The sequence below is a fragment of the Capricornis sumatraensis genome, chromosome 2, assembly GCF_032405125.1.
Source record: "Capricornis sumatraensis isolate serow.1 chromosome 2, serow.2, whole genome shotgun sequence".
In the NCBI taxonomy this organism is placed as follows: Eukaryota; Metazoa; Chordata; class Mammalia; order Artiodactyla; family Bovidae; genus Capricornis; species Capricornis sumatraensis.
Window position 1 is genome coordinate 73,859,857 of NC_091070.1, and position 13,019 is coordinate 73,872,875.

General features: G+C 44.4%; 1 protein-coding gene across 1 annotated transcript in view; it reads left to right on the plus strand.

Moving 5' to 3' along the window:
* Nucleotides 1-13,019, plus strand: part of RYR3 (ryanodine receptor 3) — a 386,865-nt gene that overhangs the window by 334,009 nt on the left and 39,837 nt on the right. Inside the window, exons 70-76 of the mRNA XM_068992826.1 lie at nucleotides 2,364-2,534; nucleotides 2,827-2,886; nucleotides 5,790-5,921; nucleotides 6,387-6,499; nucleotides 9,784-9,880; nucleotides 11,691-11,797; nucleotides 12,206-12,257. Of these exons, the coding sequence (XP_068848927.1) occupies nucleotides 2,364-2,534; nucleotides 2,827-2,886; nucleotides 5,790-5,921; nucleotides 6,387-6,499; nucleotides 9,784-9,880; nucleotides 11,691-11,797; nucleotides 12,206-12,257 (732 nt within the window). The remainder of the gene's footprint in view (nucleotides 1-2,363; nucleotides 2,535-2,826; nucleotides 2,887-5,789; nucleotides 5,922-6,386; nucleotides 6,500-9,783; nucleotides 9,881-11,690; nucleotides 11,798-12,205; nucleotides 12,258-13,019) is intronic.

Consider the following 13,019-nt stretch of genomic DNA (forward strand, 5'->3'; position numbering starts at 1 on the left):
CTTCCCGGCTGCCCACTCTGCAGCCAGCACACTAACAGAGACAGGGACGCTGACCAGGGCTCTCAGTGCCCAGGAGACTCCCTCCTCTTACCTACTGTTAGTGGTCCCAGCCCTTCCACACTATATATGTCTGGCTCTTGTGCAGGACTCCAAAGAGTCAGAGAGTTTTCCAAGGATCAAAGTCAAGGATTTGAAATCAGCAAGCATTTGAAATAGCCGTGTTTGCATAAAATGTGCACCCGGTGGAATAAACCCTGGGACAATTTTCTAGTATCCTATACAGGTTATTGCTTGGAAGCATTTCTCTTTCTCTCCATTAACATATGTCTGCTGCCACTGTCCCAAGACCTTTGCACCAGGTCTGTAGCAGAAGCAGGGAGATGTGCAGGAACCAGGTCACATGCAGCTCTTAGTAAAGAAAAATGGAGCCATGGCCAGGCAGATGTCAGTCTGGATGTTGGCCCGGACTCAGAACTGCTGTGTGCCCTTAGAAAAACATCACTTAACTTCCCCGAGCATCATGTTCCCCTTTATATAACTGACCTCTTGTTATCTCAGCCTTGTTGGGAAGATTACAAATGGTTTATCTAAGTACCAGGCACATTGGAGCCGCATCATATATGCAGCATTTATACTTAGAACAACATGAGATTGGCCAAAGAAAATAGCAAGCAAGAAATTATTTAAATTGTATATCAAATCCACAATTTTGCATATTTTTTGTATACGCATGTTACTATTTACCTCTTATATAATGTCCATGTAACTATACCTCATTATTTATATATATATATATATAAATAAAACTGGGTTCTATCCTTTATGGACAATTTGAGGTATTTTCAAGGGTGATTTAGACTTAAGAGTTTTGCCTTAGGCACAACCTGTAGAATTTTATACCTGATACTAGAACATCTAAGGAACCCAACAAGCTCTCAGTAAAGGTAGGAATTTCTGTAGGAATCAGTTTTCTAGCTGTGTGACTAGAATATAAGACACTTTGTATCTTGCTTCAACCCCACCCTCCTACACTGGGCCCTCCCACTGTTATCCTGGGTCTGACCTGTTGTTCCGGAGCACCAGACACAAGTAAGAGTTGTCTGGCAGTATTTGGTCAGACTGGGTTTTGCCTGCCAGGGATTTCACTGTGGTTTCTGCCATGTAACCACTTGAAGGCTTAGCCACCACAAGCTGGGCAAAAGAAGTCACCTCCGTTTTGAGAATACCCATTAATACTCCTCCTCCATCACACTTTGGAAAGTAAATAGATTGGCGCTAAGGTGGTGTGATTCTGATCCTACTTGGTCTTCTCTCAGAAAACCAATCCTCCATAAAGCAAATTCTACTCCAGCCAGGGGCCCCAGGCCTTACATGCCATTTTCAAAGGAGAGGTTTGGCCTCTCAAGCGGCTCCCAGAGCGCAGTGTTTCTGTCATTGCAAGCCACTGTGCAATTACAAGGATGCTGCAAACACTCACGGGCACCTCATAAAGCAAAAGCTTTAATAAGCCCCAGTTCTCCCCCATCATGGATCCTGACTTCAGTCTTTGCCTCTGGCCTCCCAGCCCTTCCTCACTTCCAGCAGGCGCCCACTCAGCTGGGGCAGAGTCCAGCGATGAGGTACCACATGGGCAGGGCAGAGCCTTGTTTTCCTGGGCCCAGCCACATGCACCTTCTGTGGTGGGTGCAGAGGGTCCTCAGTTGGTTGCCTGGGGCTGCCACAACCCAGTGCATTGGCCTCTTCTTGCAAAACTCCCACTTTGCTGGAGTAACTCCCCCGGAAAGGGTCCAGAAAGTATAAGCAAAGGAGGGCAGACTCTCCCAGACTTGGGGCGGTTCCTCTTCATCTCTCTGCACTGTTTCTCCTAACTTTGCCCCAGCCAGATCCCAAAGCAGCCCTACCAACCTGGGCGGTCCCATTTTCCTGCAGACCTTAGGATGCCTGTGCCCCAAAATGCTCGCTCCAGCCCTGACCAGGAGCTAGTATTCTAGGGCAGATGCTCTCTCGCTTGTTTAATGCTGCTCACATCAGGATTCTCAGTTCTTTTCTGCAGTCATTTTGTCAGTTAGCAAGTCACTGTTTTGGTAGGAACACCACTTGTTCATTCCATCTAGATGCAAGCGAGCAGAGACCGTGGGTGTCGGTATTATGTGTCTGGTCACGTGGTTCTGTGAGCATGCGCACAAGGAGAAGTCTAAGCATCAGGGCTGGCCTTGAATGGCCCCTTGGTTGGCTTTGTGTATCACAATCCTTTATTGTCCTCTGAAATGTAGAAAGGCCCGACCTATACAAGGGAGGACCTATATAGGAGGCAGTGCCTTTCAGAATCATTGAGCCCCTGTTTGTTTCAACTTCATCACTAGTCTGGAGGACAGGACCAGGAGCGGAAGAAGACAAAGCGGAGGGGAGACTTTTATTCCATCCAGACCTCCCTCATCGTGGCTGCGCTCAAGAAAATGCTGCCCATTGGTCTGAATATGTGCACCCCAGGCGATCAGGAGCTGATCTCCCTCGCAAAATCACGGTACAGCTACGTAAGTCACCCATCTGCTTTGGTGGAGCACTTAATACAGGTGGTGGTGCTCTGTGCTCAGCCCTCCGTCCCTGGGGATCAATGAACAGAAGCCAAGGTGCGCAGAAGCAACACACCATCATCTTTACAGCTGACTTGGGAGTCAGCACATGCTCTTTCGGATACGTCTCTGCCTGTTCTCTCCTTTTGTTATTGTAGTAAAGATCCCAGCAAAACTCTTAGTACATCCCTGCACCCCACTTTACATTTCCATGGTAACCTATAGGAATAAAATTTCACATCTCTTTCCACAGAGGGACACAGATGAAGAGGTGAAGGAGCATCTGCGGAGTAACTTGCACTTGCAGGAAAAGGTGATGTAGCAGGAAGACAGTGAGAACTCACGCAGGCTTCTTTCTGGCTGCAGGGCGCCTCACACCCACTTAGCTTACTCATAACTTCCTTAATGTGTTCTGAAACCAGTCTCAGAGTACTTGTGCTGAATTGGTAGAACTCTCTGCCTTTAATTTTTCATTTTTTGGTCCTTGATTTTTGTTATTTTCCTTGCCAGTTGCAAGGAGGTCCAGTAAAACATATCTCCCCACCTCCCACTGTGTGAACATCAAACCATGGCAGGGGGGTTAGATTAGGTCTCAGAATTTACTGACTGTGAGGTGTGTTAGAGTGTAACAGAAAGCTGGGGGAAGTTTTAGCACTTTCAGCTTTAGAGATTTGTGAACAAAGTAACTTTGTGTCTGAGTTTGTATAACCCCCCACCCCAAAATCAGACAAAATCAAGACCAATTTTGATTTTAAGGCTATTTAAAATTTTTCCAGGTCTGCAAATCTGGACAGCTTTTCCCCCAAATATGTTATGCCCTAAGAGTGAAGACTAAAATGATACAAATAGCCTCTCCTTTCTACCCCAACTATATAGGGATGGTGGGTAAAGTAGACTACAAAAAAGGCAGTAAGAAGAAATTCTGCGGCTGCTGCTGCTAAGTCGCTTCAGTCGTGTCTGACTCTCTGCGACCCCATAGATGGCCTCCTACCAGGCTCCTCTGTCCCTGGGATTCTCCAGGCAAGAACACTGGAGTGGGTTGCCATTTCCTTCTCCAATGCATGAAAGTGAAAAGTGAAAGTGAAGTCACTCAGTTGTGTCCAGCTCTTAGCGACCTCATGGACTGCAGCCTACCAGGCTCCTCCATCCATGGGACTTTCCAGGCAAGAGTACTGGAGTGGAGTGCCATAGAAAAAGAAATTCTAAGTGCCAGAAAAAAAGAGGGCAGTCTAAATCTTAGTAATGAAGAGAAGACGATGAAGTGAGGAAAACTCATAGAGCTTTCCTGACCACATACATTTCATAGAGGATGAGGATTTTAGTAATCTGGAAGAGGAGTGTGGACTAAATTTCCCATGCTTGGCATAAATTTAGAGCAAATCTGGATGACACCAAATTGTGGAAAATTCTTAAAGAGATGGGAATACCGGACCACCTTATCTGTCTCCTGAGAAACCTGTATGCACATCAAGAAGCAACACTTACAACCTTACATAGAACAACTGATTGGTTCAGAGTTGGGAAAGAGTACATAAAGCCTCTGTGTTTTCACCCTGCTTGTTTAACTTATATGCAGAGTACATCATGTGAAATGCCAAGCTGGATAATACATCATGTGAAATGCCAAGCTGGATAAGTCACAAGCTAGAATCAAGATTGCCAGGAGAAATATCAACAACCTCAGATATGCAAATGATACCTCTCTAATGGCAGAAAGTGAAGAGGAATAAAAGAGCCTCTTGATGAAGGTGAAAGAAGAGAGTGCAAAAGCTGGTTTAAAACTCACCATTCAAAAAACTAAGGTCATGGCATCCAGTCCCATCACTTCATGGCAAATAGAAGGGGAAGAAGTGAAAGCAGTGACAGATTTTAATTTCTTGGGCTCCAAAATTACTGTGGATGGTGACTGCAGCCACGAAATTAAAAGGAAGGAAAGCAAGCTGACAAATCTAGACAGCATATTACAAAACAAAGACATCATTTGCCAATGAAGATACATATAGTCAAAGCTACAGTTTTTCCACTAGTCATGTTCAGATGTGAGAGTTAGACCATAAAGAAGCCTGAGCACCAAAGAATTGATGCTTTCAAATTGTGGTGCTGAAGAAGACTCTTGAGAGTCCCTTGGACTACAAGGAGATCAAACCAGTCAATCCGAAAGGAGATCAATCGTGAATATTTAATGGAAGGATTGATGCTGAAGCTGAAGCTCCAGTACTTTGGCCAAATGATGCCGAGAGCTGGTTCATTGGAAAAAACCCTGATGGTCGGAAAGATTGAGGCCGAAAAGGGAGTGACAGAGGCTAAGATGTTTGGAAAACATCCCCAACTCAATGGACATGAGTTCAAGCAGACTCTCAGAGATAGTGAAGGACAAGGAGGCCTGGAGTGCTGCAGCCCATGGGGTCCCAAAGAGCCTGACATGATTTAGCGACTGAACAAAACCAGCAGAGCACTTTTTTATATAAAGTGACTCTTGATGCAGTGACACCCATGAATTGCTTGTAAAAACAGCCATGAAACCACTCAGCCTCTCCCTGCTAGAATATGGGCCAGTCAACAAAACTCCTGAATACAAGTTCGTATTTTTAAAAAACACACAGTGTGAAAAGAAATCCATGACTATTAGACAGAAAATCAACAAAAGGAAGAATTCAAGCCTAAGGAACTACAGAAAGGAATTTTTTAGGTATTTCAGAAATATTTAAAGAGATAAAGGCAGCCATATAAGCTATAAATCATGACTTGGACATTATTTTGTAAAGAAAGGAGAGGGGATGTAGAATTGAAAAAAGACCTCACAGTGATTTACAAAGTTAAAAATAATCATTGAAATTAAAAATTCCATCTATATACGGTATGGAGATTCCTTTAAAAAATAGGAATAAAAATTCCATATATAGGTTAAAAAATGTAGTAGATACAGCTGAAAAGAGAACTTATGAATTGGACGGTTGATTTAAGGAAATCATAAGGCAGCACAGAAAGAAAGGGATGGAAGATATGACAGAAGGGTTGAGACATATAGGCTATGATGAAAAGTTCCTATGAAGCATCTACATTGTTCCAGAAAAATAGAGAAATGATAGAGAAAATGAGAGAGGAATTCATAGAAAAGACTCTTGAATACTATGGAACCATTATAGGAGACAAAGGCCTTTTCTATATAAGAGGTATAAGAGATTGCTCATCTCATGTATGTGCTTCAATCTGCAGTCTGATGATCCAGCTGTAAAGTGGCAACTGAACCTATACAAGGATGTTTTAAAGAGTGAAGAACCTTCCAACCCAGAAAAGACAGTGGAGCGTGTGCAGAGAATTTCAGCAGCTGTCTTCCACCTAGAGCAGGTAAGTAGCGTCTACCCTGAGGCTTGAGGAAGCAAGACCGCCTTGCAGAATACAAAATTTCTCTTGACACTCAGCTTTTAGTTTCGAACACCCTGTAAGCACCCTTGTAAGAAAGCAAGAAGTAAGGATCATCCTGGGTCATCGCAAAGTGTCATCTTGGTGTCTCGTGGTAGCAAGACTCAATGCTTAATCCTTCCAATGTTTTACAAATTTTTGCCGTCAGTTCAAATAATCTATCTAAGTTCCCTGCTCATTTGTAACACTACTATTAAGCAGTAAGCAACCAAAAACAACTGGGAGAAGAAAGAAAACCTAAGACTTTTACAAACTGAATCATTTAGTGCTGAGTACCTTTGATTGACCACAGTTGAGAAATCAGATTTCTTCCAGGGTTGAGAAGTCTGTTGGTATTTTCTGCCACCCAGATCAGCTTAGTGTATACCTAGCCATGTGATTTCTTCGTAGGTGGAACAGCCTTTGAGGTCCAAGAAGGCGGTCTGGCACAAACTGCTATCAAAGCAGCGGAAACGGGCAGTGGTGGCCTGTTTCAGGATGGCCCCTCTCTACAACTTGCCCAGGCAAGTATTCTATCTTTTCCTCCTGGCATGTGAGTCAGAGATGAGAATTAAGGTATCTCCCTATAGCTGTGTTCTCTTCTGGCTCTGACACTCATGATCCCAGGGGTAGAGATTGGAGTCCTTCACCTGCAGAGCCTTTGCAGTCTGCATATAGTATACTGGCCTACAATGGTAAGTGTAAAACCTGAAAACAGATGAGATTTCCTAGGGCCCCCAAGCCTGCCTCACTTCACCTTTTTGCACTGTAAAGTCAGCTGTGTAAGCATATGGAAGCTCTCTAGTTTTACCTAGGTAGGATTCTTTGTGCAGCTGTAAAGCCATACTAGAAAAAGGAAACTTTTCTAAAAGACTTTACCCCAAATTCCATCCATAGATCAAGCAATGTTTCCATGTTCAAGCACTTGATTGACACCAAAATTATGTTTCCTCAGCAAGTACAGAAATGTAACCCAAGAATCCTTCAGCATCATGTACTTGCCCTCAAGATGAAACTAGGGAACTGTTTAGAGATGCCCTAAGAGGCCAGTCATGAACATAAGGCATTTACCTGGATGTTTAGTCTATACTCTGAAGTCAAAAATATGTGGAGGCTTTCCTGGCATGTGTGTGAACATGTGCTGTGCCAGTAAAGGACAGTATTGGTATAGACTGGGCCATTGGTGGCTCAGAGGTTAAAACATCTGCTTGCAATGCAGGTGACCTGGGTTTGATCCCTGGGTTGGGAGGATCCCCTGGAGAAGGAAATGGCAGCCCACTCCAGTATTCTTGCCTGGAGAATCCCATGGACCCAGGAGACTGGTGGGCTACAGTCCACAGGGTTGCAGAGTCTGACACGACTGAGCGACTTCACTTTCACTTTCATTTTATTGTTGCCCACTGAGGCCAACTCAGTGTTGGTGGTGTGGCAGCATTCCTATCCTCAGACTAATTGCAGTCAGTAAGTCTGGGCCTATGATCAATAAACAAAGCTGGTAGTTGAAGAGCCATTGCTTGATCAACTTCCAGTCAATCGGAATATCCTCACCTGGTCAGGAAAAAGACACTGACTTGGCCAAGTAAATTCTGTATCACATGTAAATACATGTGTTTCTTTTGAATCTCAGATGAAAGACTATTCTATGCTTGACATTTTGCTTTCATCAAATTGTGTATGTTGGCTATCATTTGCCCAGAGGGTCCCATATCCCTGTCCTGAGCCAGCTGGCCAACTGAGCTCTCTGAATTAGGGTCTTTGAAGATGGTGGAGAATCATGGCCTTTGAGACACACACCTGCTCCTACAGGTCTCTTAAGAAAATAGACTAGTGTCTCTGGAAAGGTTGAGGCATCACAAATCAAATAGAATTCATTAATTTAAGAAAACTGAAAAATTAAGTCAGGCAGTCATGGGCTTGAAGGTTGCTGAAGTCTTGGCAGACAAATGAAATTTATAGCCCAGTAGAATAAGCAAAACTGCCTAGAATTTTTGTCTGTTTTCTAAAAGTGACAAAACATCAGAAGGCATTCGCTTCCCCTTCTGATAGAGAGCCATTCCCGGTGTCCTTTAACATGACCTCCAGAGGGCTCAGCTTTAAGCTCGTATCTCCCAGGCCAGCTCGACAGCAATTACATCTCTCAAAAACAAGCATTTTTTTCTAAATTCACTGAAAATGATAGTACCATCCTTTAGTATTTTGGTTGCTCCTTCAAGAACTCTGCCACTGAATGGATAATGGTAAGTCCAAGAATCCACTGTCTCCTTGATGAAACATGGCCACCCCCACCCCTAACCCAGCTATTTAAAAAAAAAAAGAAAGAAAGAAAAACCACTTCATTTTACATTGGAGTATTGCTGATTAAGTGCTGTAGTTTCAGGTGGACAGCAAAGGGATTCAGCCATTCATATACATATATCCATTCTCCTCCAAACTCCGCCCCCTCCAGAATGCCACAAAGCAATGAGCAGAGTGCCCTGTTCTTTACAGTGGTCCTTGTTAGTTATCCATTTTTAATGTAGCAGTGTCTAACACAGCTGTTTTAGAGAGGATGCCCTGGATTTCTGCCTAGAAGTTATACATAGGAGGATTATATCCCTAGGAGGATTATACATAGATTTCATAACAACAATAAAAGTGAACAAGAAGCTAGTGGTCAGTACCATGCCTTTTCTCCATCTTATGAGAATCGAAACTGTATGGAGTCTTCCAAACTAAAGGGCTAAAGGGATTTATTTTTATCATGTGGAAACTTTCTCTGCTGTGAGTTTTTAAAAGAAAACCTGTATGCTTTTCCCCAGACACACAATTAACAATTTCTTCCTGAGCACCTTTCAACGGGTTTGGCTGGAAAAGGTTAATGAAAAAACTCAGTATGACAGGCTTATACTCATTTTAATGGTAATGTAACCTGTGGAGAGACCCGCTCATTCTTTGCACACTTCTCCTTCCTTGACCATGATTTAACATGATCATGAAAACACAAATTTGTACAATTTTTTTAAAAATACACCTCTGATTGGTCAGATTTTGAAGAAAGATGGTAAGGGCTATATTCTACCAGAAATTATGACCAAGACTTGATGAGTCTGGTCTTGACCTTCCTTTTCTCTTTGGTCCTCCTCGCATTTTGGTAACCACTTACTTGCTCTTCAGTGGTTAATATTCCCAGAAGTCCGTCATGCCCTGTAGAGAGGGAGTGGCTTGTGCCAGTTCATTCAGTGTTCCCAGGTGCCAGGGCCAGCACTGGAACCCGTGAAGCGTGCAGAAGTTTTGCTGATGAGTACAACACGCCCAGGCATTATTTCCTGAGTACAGACTGGAGCCCTTGTAGCTGTGGTTCCTCAGAGGCCCTGTAAAGAAGGACACGCTGCTGCTTTGAGTATATCTGAGACTACACTGCTCGCCATCAGCATAATTTAGATTGGATTACCTGGACAGGTGATCAGTCAAAAGGAATCACCAAATTGCCATGTTCACAGATAACTCAGGGCTGTTCCTCGACCTAATGAATTCTCATTAGAGGGGAGACGTGATAAAGACCCAGTGAGACCAGAGCAGGGTTAATGTGACCTCCAGGTCTTGAACTAACCATTGTTAGTTCATTCAGAAAGCCGTCTAAATATTCAGGATCTGCTATGTTAGCAGGTTCTGGTTTCTTTGAAATAAATGCTTACAGTGTGCTCCTGGCTACCCTGACCAATCAGAAGATAAGAATTGTACAAAACTGCTTACTAACCGTTAACCGCCCAGACTAAAACAAGGTGTCCCGTGGACCCCTCTTGACCTCATTCTCACCCCTTCCGCTCAGGCACCGCTCTATTAACCTCTTCCTCCATGGCTATCAGAGATTTTGGATAGAAACAGAGGAGTATTCCTTTGAAGAGAAACTAGTACAGGATTTGGCTGTAAGTACTGACTCAACTGGGAGCAGATATGGGTGCGAATGAGTTTGATCTTTGTATTCATGTGCGTGCATTATAACTTTGAAAGATTCACAAAGAATTGGGTGTATAAATTTGAAAGGAACTAACTGTATAAATTCTCAGAGGAAGCCCCGCTAATAATAGTCCTAAGAGCCAGAGGATGAATTTCACTTGGAGGTGCTGGTCCTGTGATCATCCTCCTCCTTATTCTTAACAACTAATATTTCTTGGGATGCGCAGCTGTGCCTTGGAAAGCTCATGCTAAGTTAAGTTTTGAGCACCCTTGGTTGCAGGAGGCCAGCCCGCCCTAGCCAAGGCCCTGCATTTCTGGTGGGTGGCTCCCCTTTGGGGAAGGCACATCTAAACGCCCTTCCTGCATCTCACATTTCTGTGTTTGGCCACGCCCCGTCTCTCACAGGCTTCACGTGCTTAAACTACTTGAAACAACACGCAAGGGGTAAAGCTTACTGCAGCAGTATCACTGACCTTCATCCTGGTTCAGAAAGAAAATACACCCTCCTCTCCTTTGGCCAAGCCCTAGTTCTTTTCCTCTTTCTCCTTATTTCTCCCATCCTTTTTCTCTAATCTCTACTCTCCATTAGTCTTACCCTGTGTATCTCATGTTTATACTTTCCATGTGACTTTTTCTGTATTTCCCCTTCTCCCTGGCTCAGAAGGTAAAGCGTCTGTCTGCAATGTGGGAGACCTGTGTTCGATCCCTGGGTCAGGAAGATCCCCTGGAGAAGGAAATGGCAACCCACTCCAGTACTCTTGCCTGGAAAATTCCATGGATGGAGGAGCCTGATAGGCTACAGTCTGTGGGGTCACAGAGGTGGACACGACTGAGCAACTTCACTTTCACTTTTCTTTACATCTCCCTCAGTTTCTTTTCCTCTTCCTGTCTTTTGTCCTTTAATCCTTTCTCACTCATTCTCTTTCCATTTCTCTTTATGCCCATCAATCTTTTCATACATTCCTATCAATGAGAAAGACATTTGCTTGATTTTCCCAGTATCTTGACAATGAGCATCATTTCAACCTTCCCCTTCTTCTGAACCATTCACACAACCTATGTAGTTCTCACCAATTTACTGAGTATGGTCCACCCTGCTGGTTCTACCACTGCTGGGAAATCAACTTATTCATCTGGCATCAGCTGCTATTTCTGTAAAAGGAGACAGAGAAAAGACTTTCTCAGAGGAGAAACTGCAAGGCTCACAGCTCCAGGATAGCATCTCTCCGGGACAGCAAGATTTTTGGGATAAAGTTTGAGTTCAGGAAAGAGAAGCATTTCACTGGGTTCAGTCTAGGATAGTAGTAGACGCCCAAATGGCCCCGGTGCTTTGTAACTCCTGCCCCAACCCCATTCCCAGCCCAGCTCTCCAAGAGAAATGTCAGGTGTTGGTGGAGAGATACAGCCTCTTCGGTACTCTCCAGGGCTTCCCTCCTGAATGCGGGTGTCCAGAGCTTGCATGAGATTTCTGCTGACTGGAGTCTGGAGTGACTCCCCTGCAGTCAAGCTTTTGCTTTTTCTTCCATTTTGTTTTTAACCCAAAATTGCAATGTTTATTTAATTGGCTGAAAAATATATTTTTATATATATATATATACATTCCACTCTCAGACTTTGCATCCTTAGGGCTTCTGTCCTGAAATAAACGTATGACGTCACGGTTCTCTATGTGCTTTGAGTTGATGCGCTCTGTGCCTGGTGCTTCACCTTTGTTCGCGTGCGATGGTATGCCACGTGCAGAAATTCATGCCTGAAACCTATCTGCCTCGGTTTGTGTAGAAATCTCCCAAGGTGCAAGAGGAGGAGGAGGAAGAGGTGGAAAAGCAGCCAGACCCGCTTCATCAGATCATCCTCCACTTTAGCCGCAACGCTCTCACGGAGAGGAGGTCAGCACCGTGGATCGCCCTGCTCACATCCCGGGCACGGCTGGGTCCTCCCCAAGCTGTCCTCCCCAAGTGGCAGTGTGCACAGAGCGGGTGCCAGATTTGAACAGCCCTCCTTGCTGTCTTATTCTTGGCCATCCAGAAACCTCTAGGGGAAAATACAAAAACCATAGCCTTTTCATCGTAATGCCTGACACTGAGTCTGAAGATGAAGCAGCCTGAAACAGTAACTTCATCCCTGAATTCCATGTCAAGCCATTAATGATTCAGATTTTCAGAGTGGTTTCTAAGAACTGGGGTAAGGGAGGAGGGCTTCTAATTAATTCACTGGTATGTTAGGATTTATATGCCGCCCAGTGTTTTCTACTCTGTCAAAGTCGGTCTACTAAATATTTCCTCCATTCTTTCCAGCAAACTGGAAGACGACCCTTTGTACACCTCCTATGCCAGCATGATGGCCAAGGTACACCTGGTTTTCTTCTTGTCACTGCAGTCTTCCTGCTTCCCTTTGACCTCTTCAGGCATGTGAAAACTGTCACATTGAGCGATTGGCCTGGGACTTGGGTCATGGCATGGGCTCTAGGCTTTGCACAATTCACGTGCTCTGCAGGCAACATTAGTAAACTGTTCTACCATCATCCTGTGAAAACGATGTTGCAGAAACAATGGGGTCTGGTGCCTGGGTTCACATGACACTTCTTAGCCAGCTTCACAGGGTTCAGACATCCAGATCATCCTCGAATTTTCACTCGCTGCTCAGAACACATCCAACAGTTCAACCATGTCCGTAGGTGAAGGAAATGCAGTACATTTGAAAACAGGCTTAGAAACTAGAGGAAGTAGCTAGTGCTCTAGAAGAGATGAAGTGACCAGAGAGGATGTTCCTAGGTCACACGGGGTCAGTGGCCTCTGGAATGCTGAGTGATTGAGCAAACCTACTGCTTCTCTGGTGGGAGCACTTCCTGTCGGGCAGAGATGGGGGTGTGTGGGGGATGTGCAGGAGCACCCAGTCCTCTGGCAGGTGCTCCATGGGGTCACTTTGGGATTCACATCCTGGCTTTCCCTAATCTTATGGCCAAGCCTCTGACTCATGTGGAGAATGGGCCGGCTCTTTGCACCCCTATCTCTTGATTTACGCCAGAACTTTACAGAACTGTCTTAAGTAGGAGAGTTCAGGACTGTGGTTAAACCAGGGACGTCTCTTTTGACTATGTGATTTCAGTGT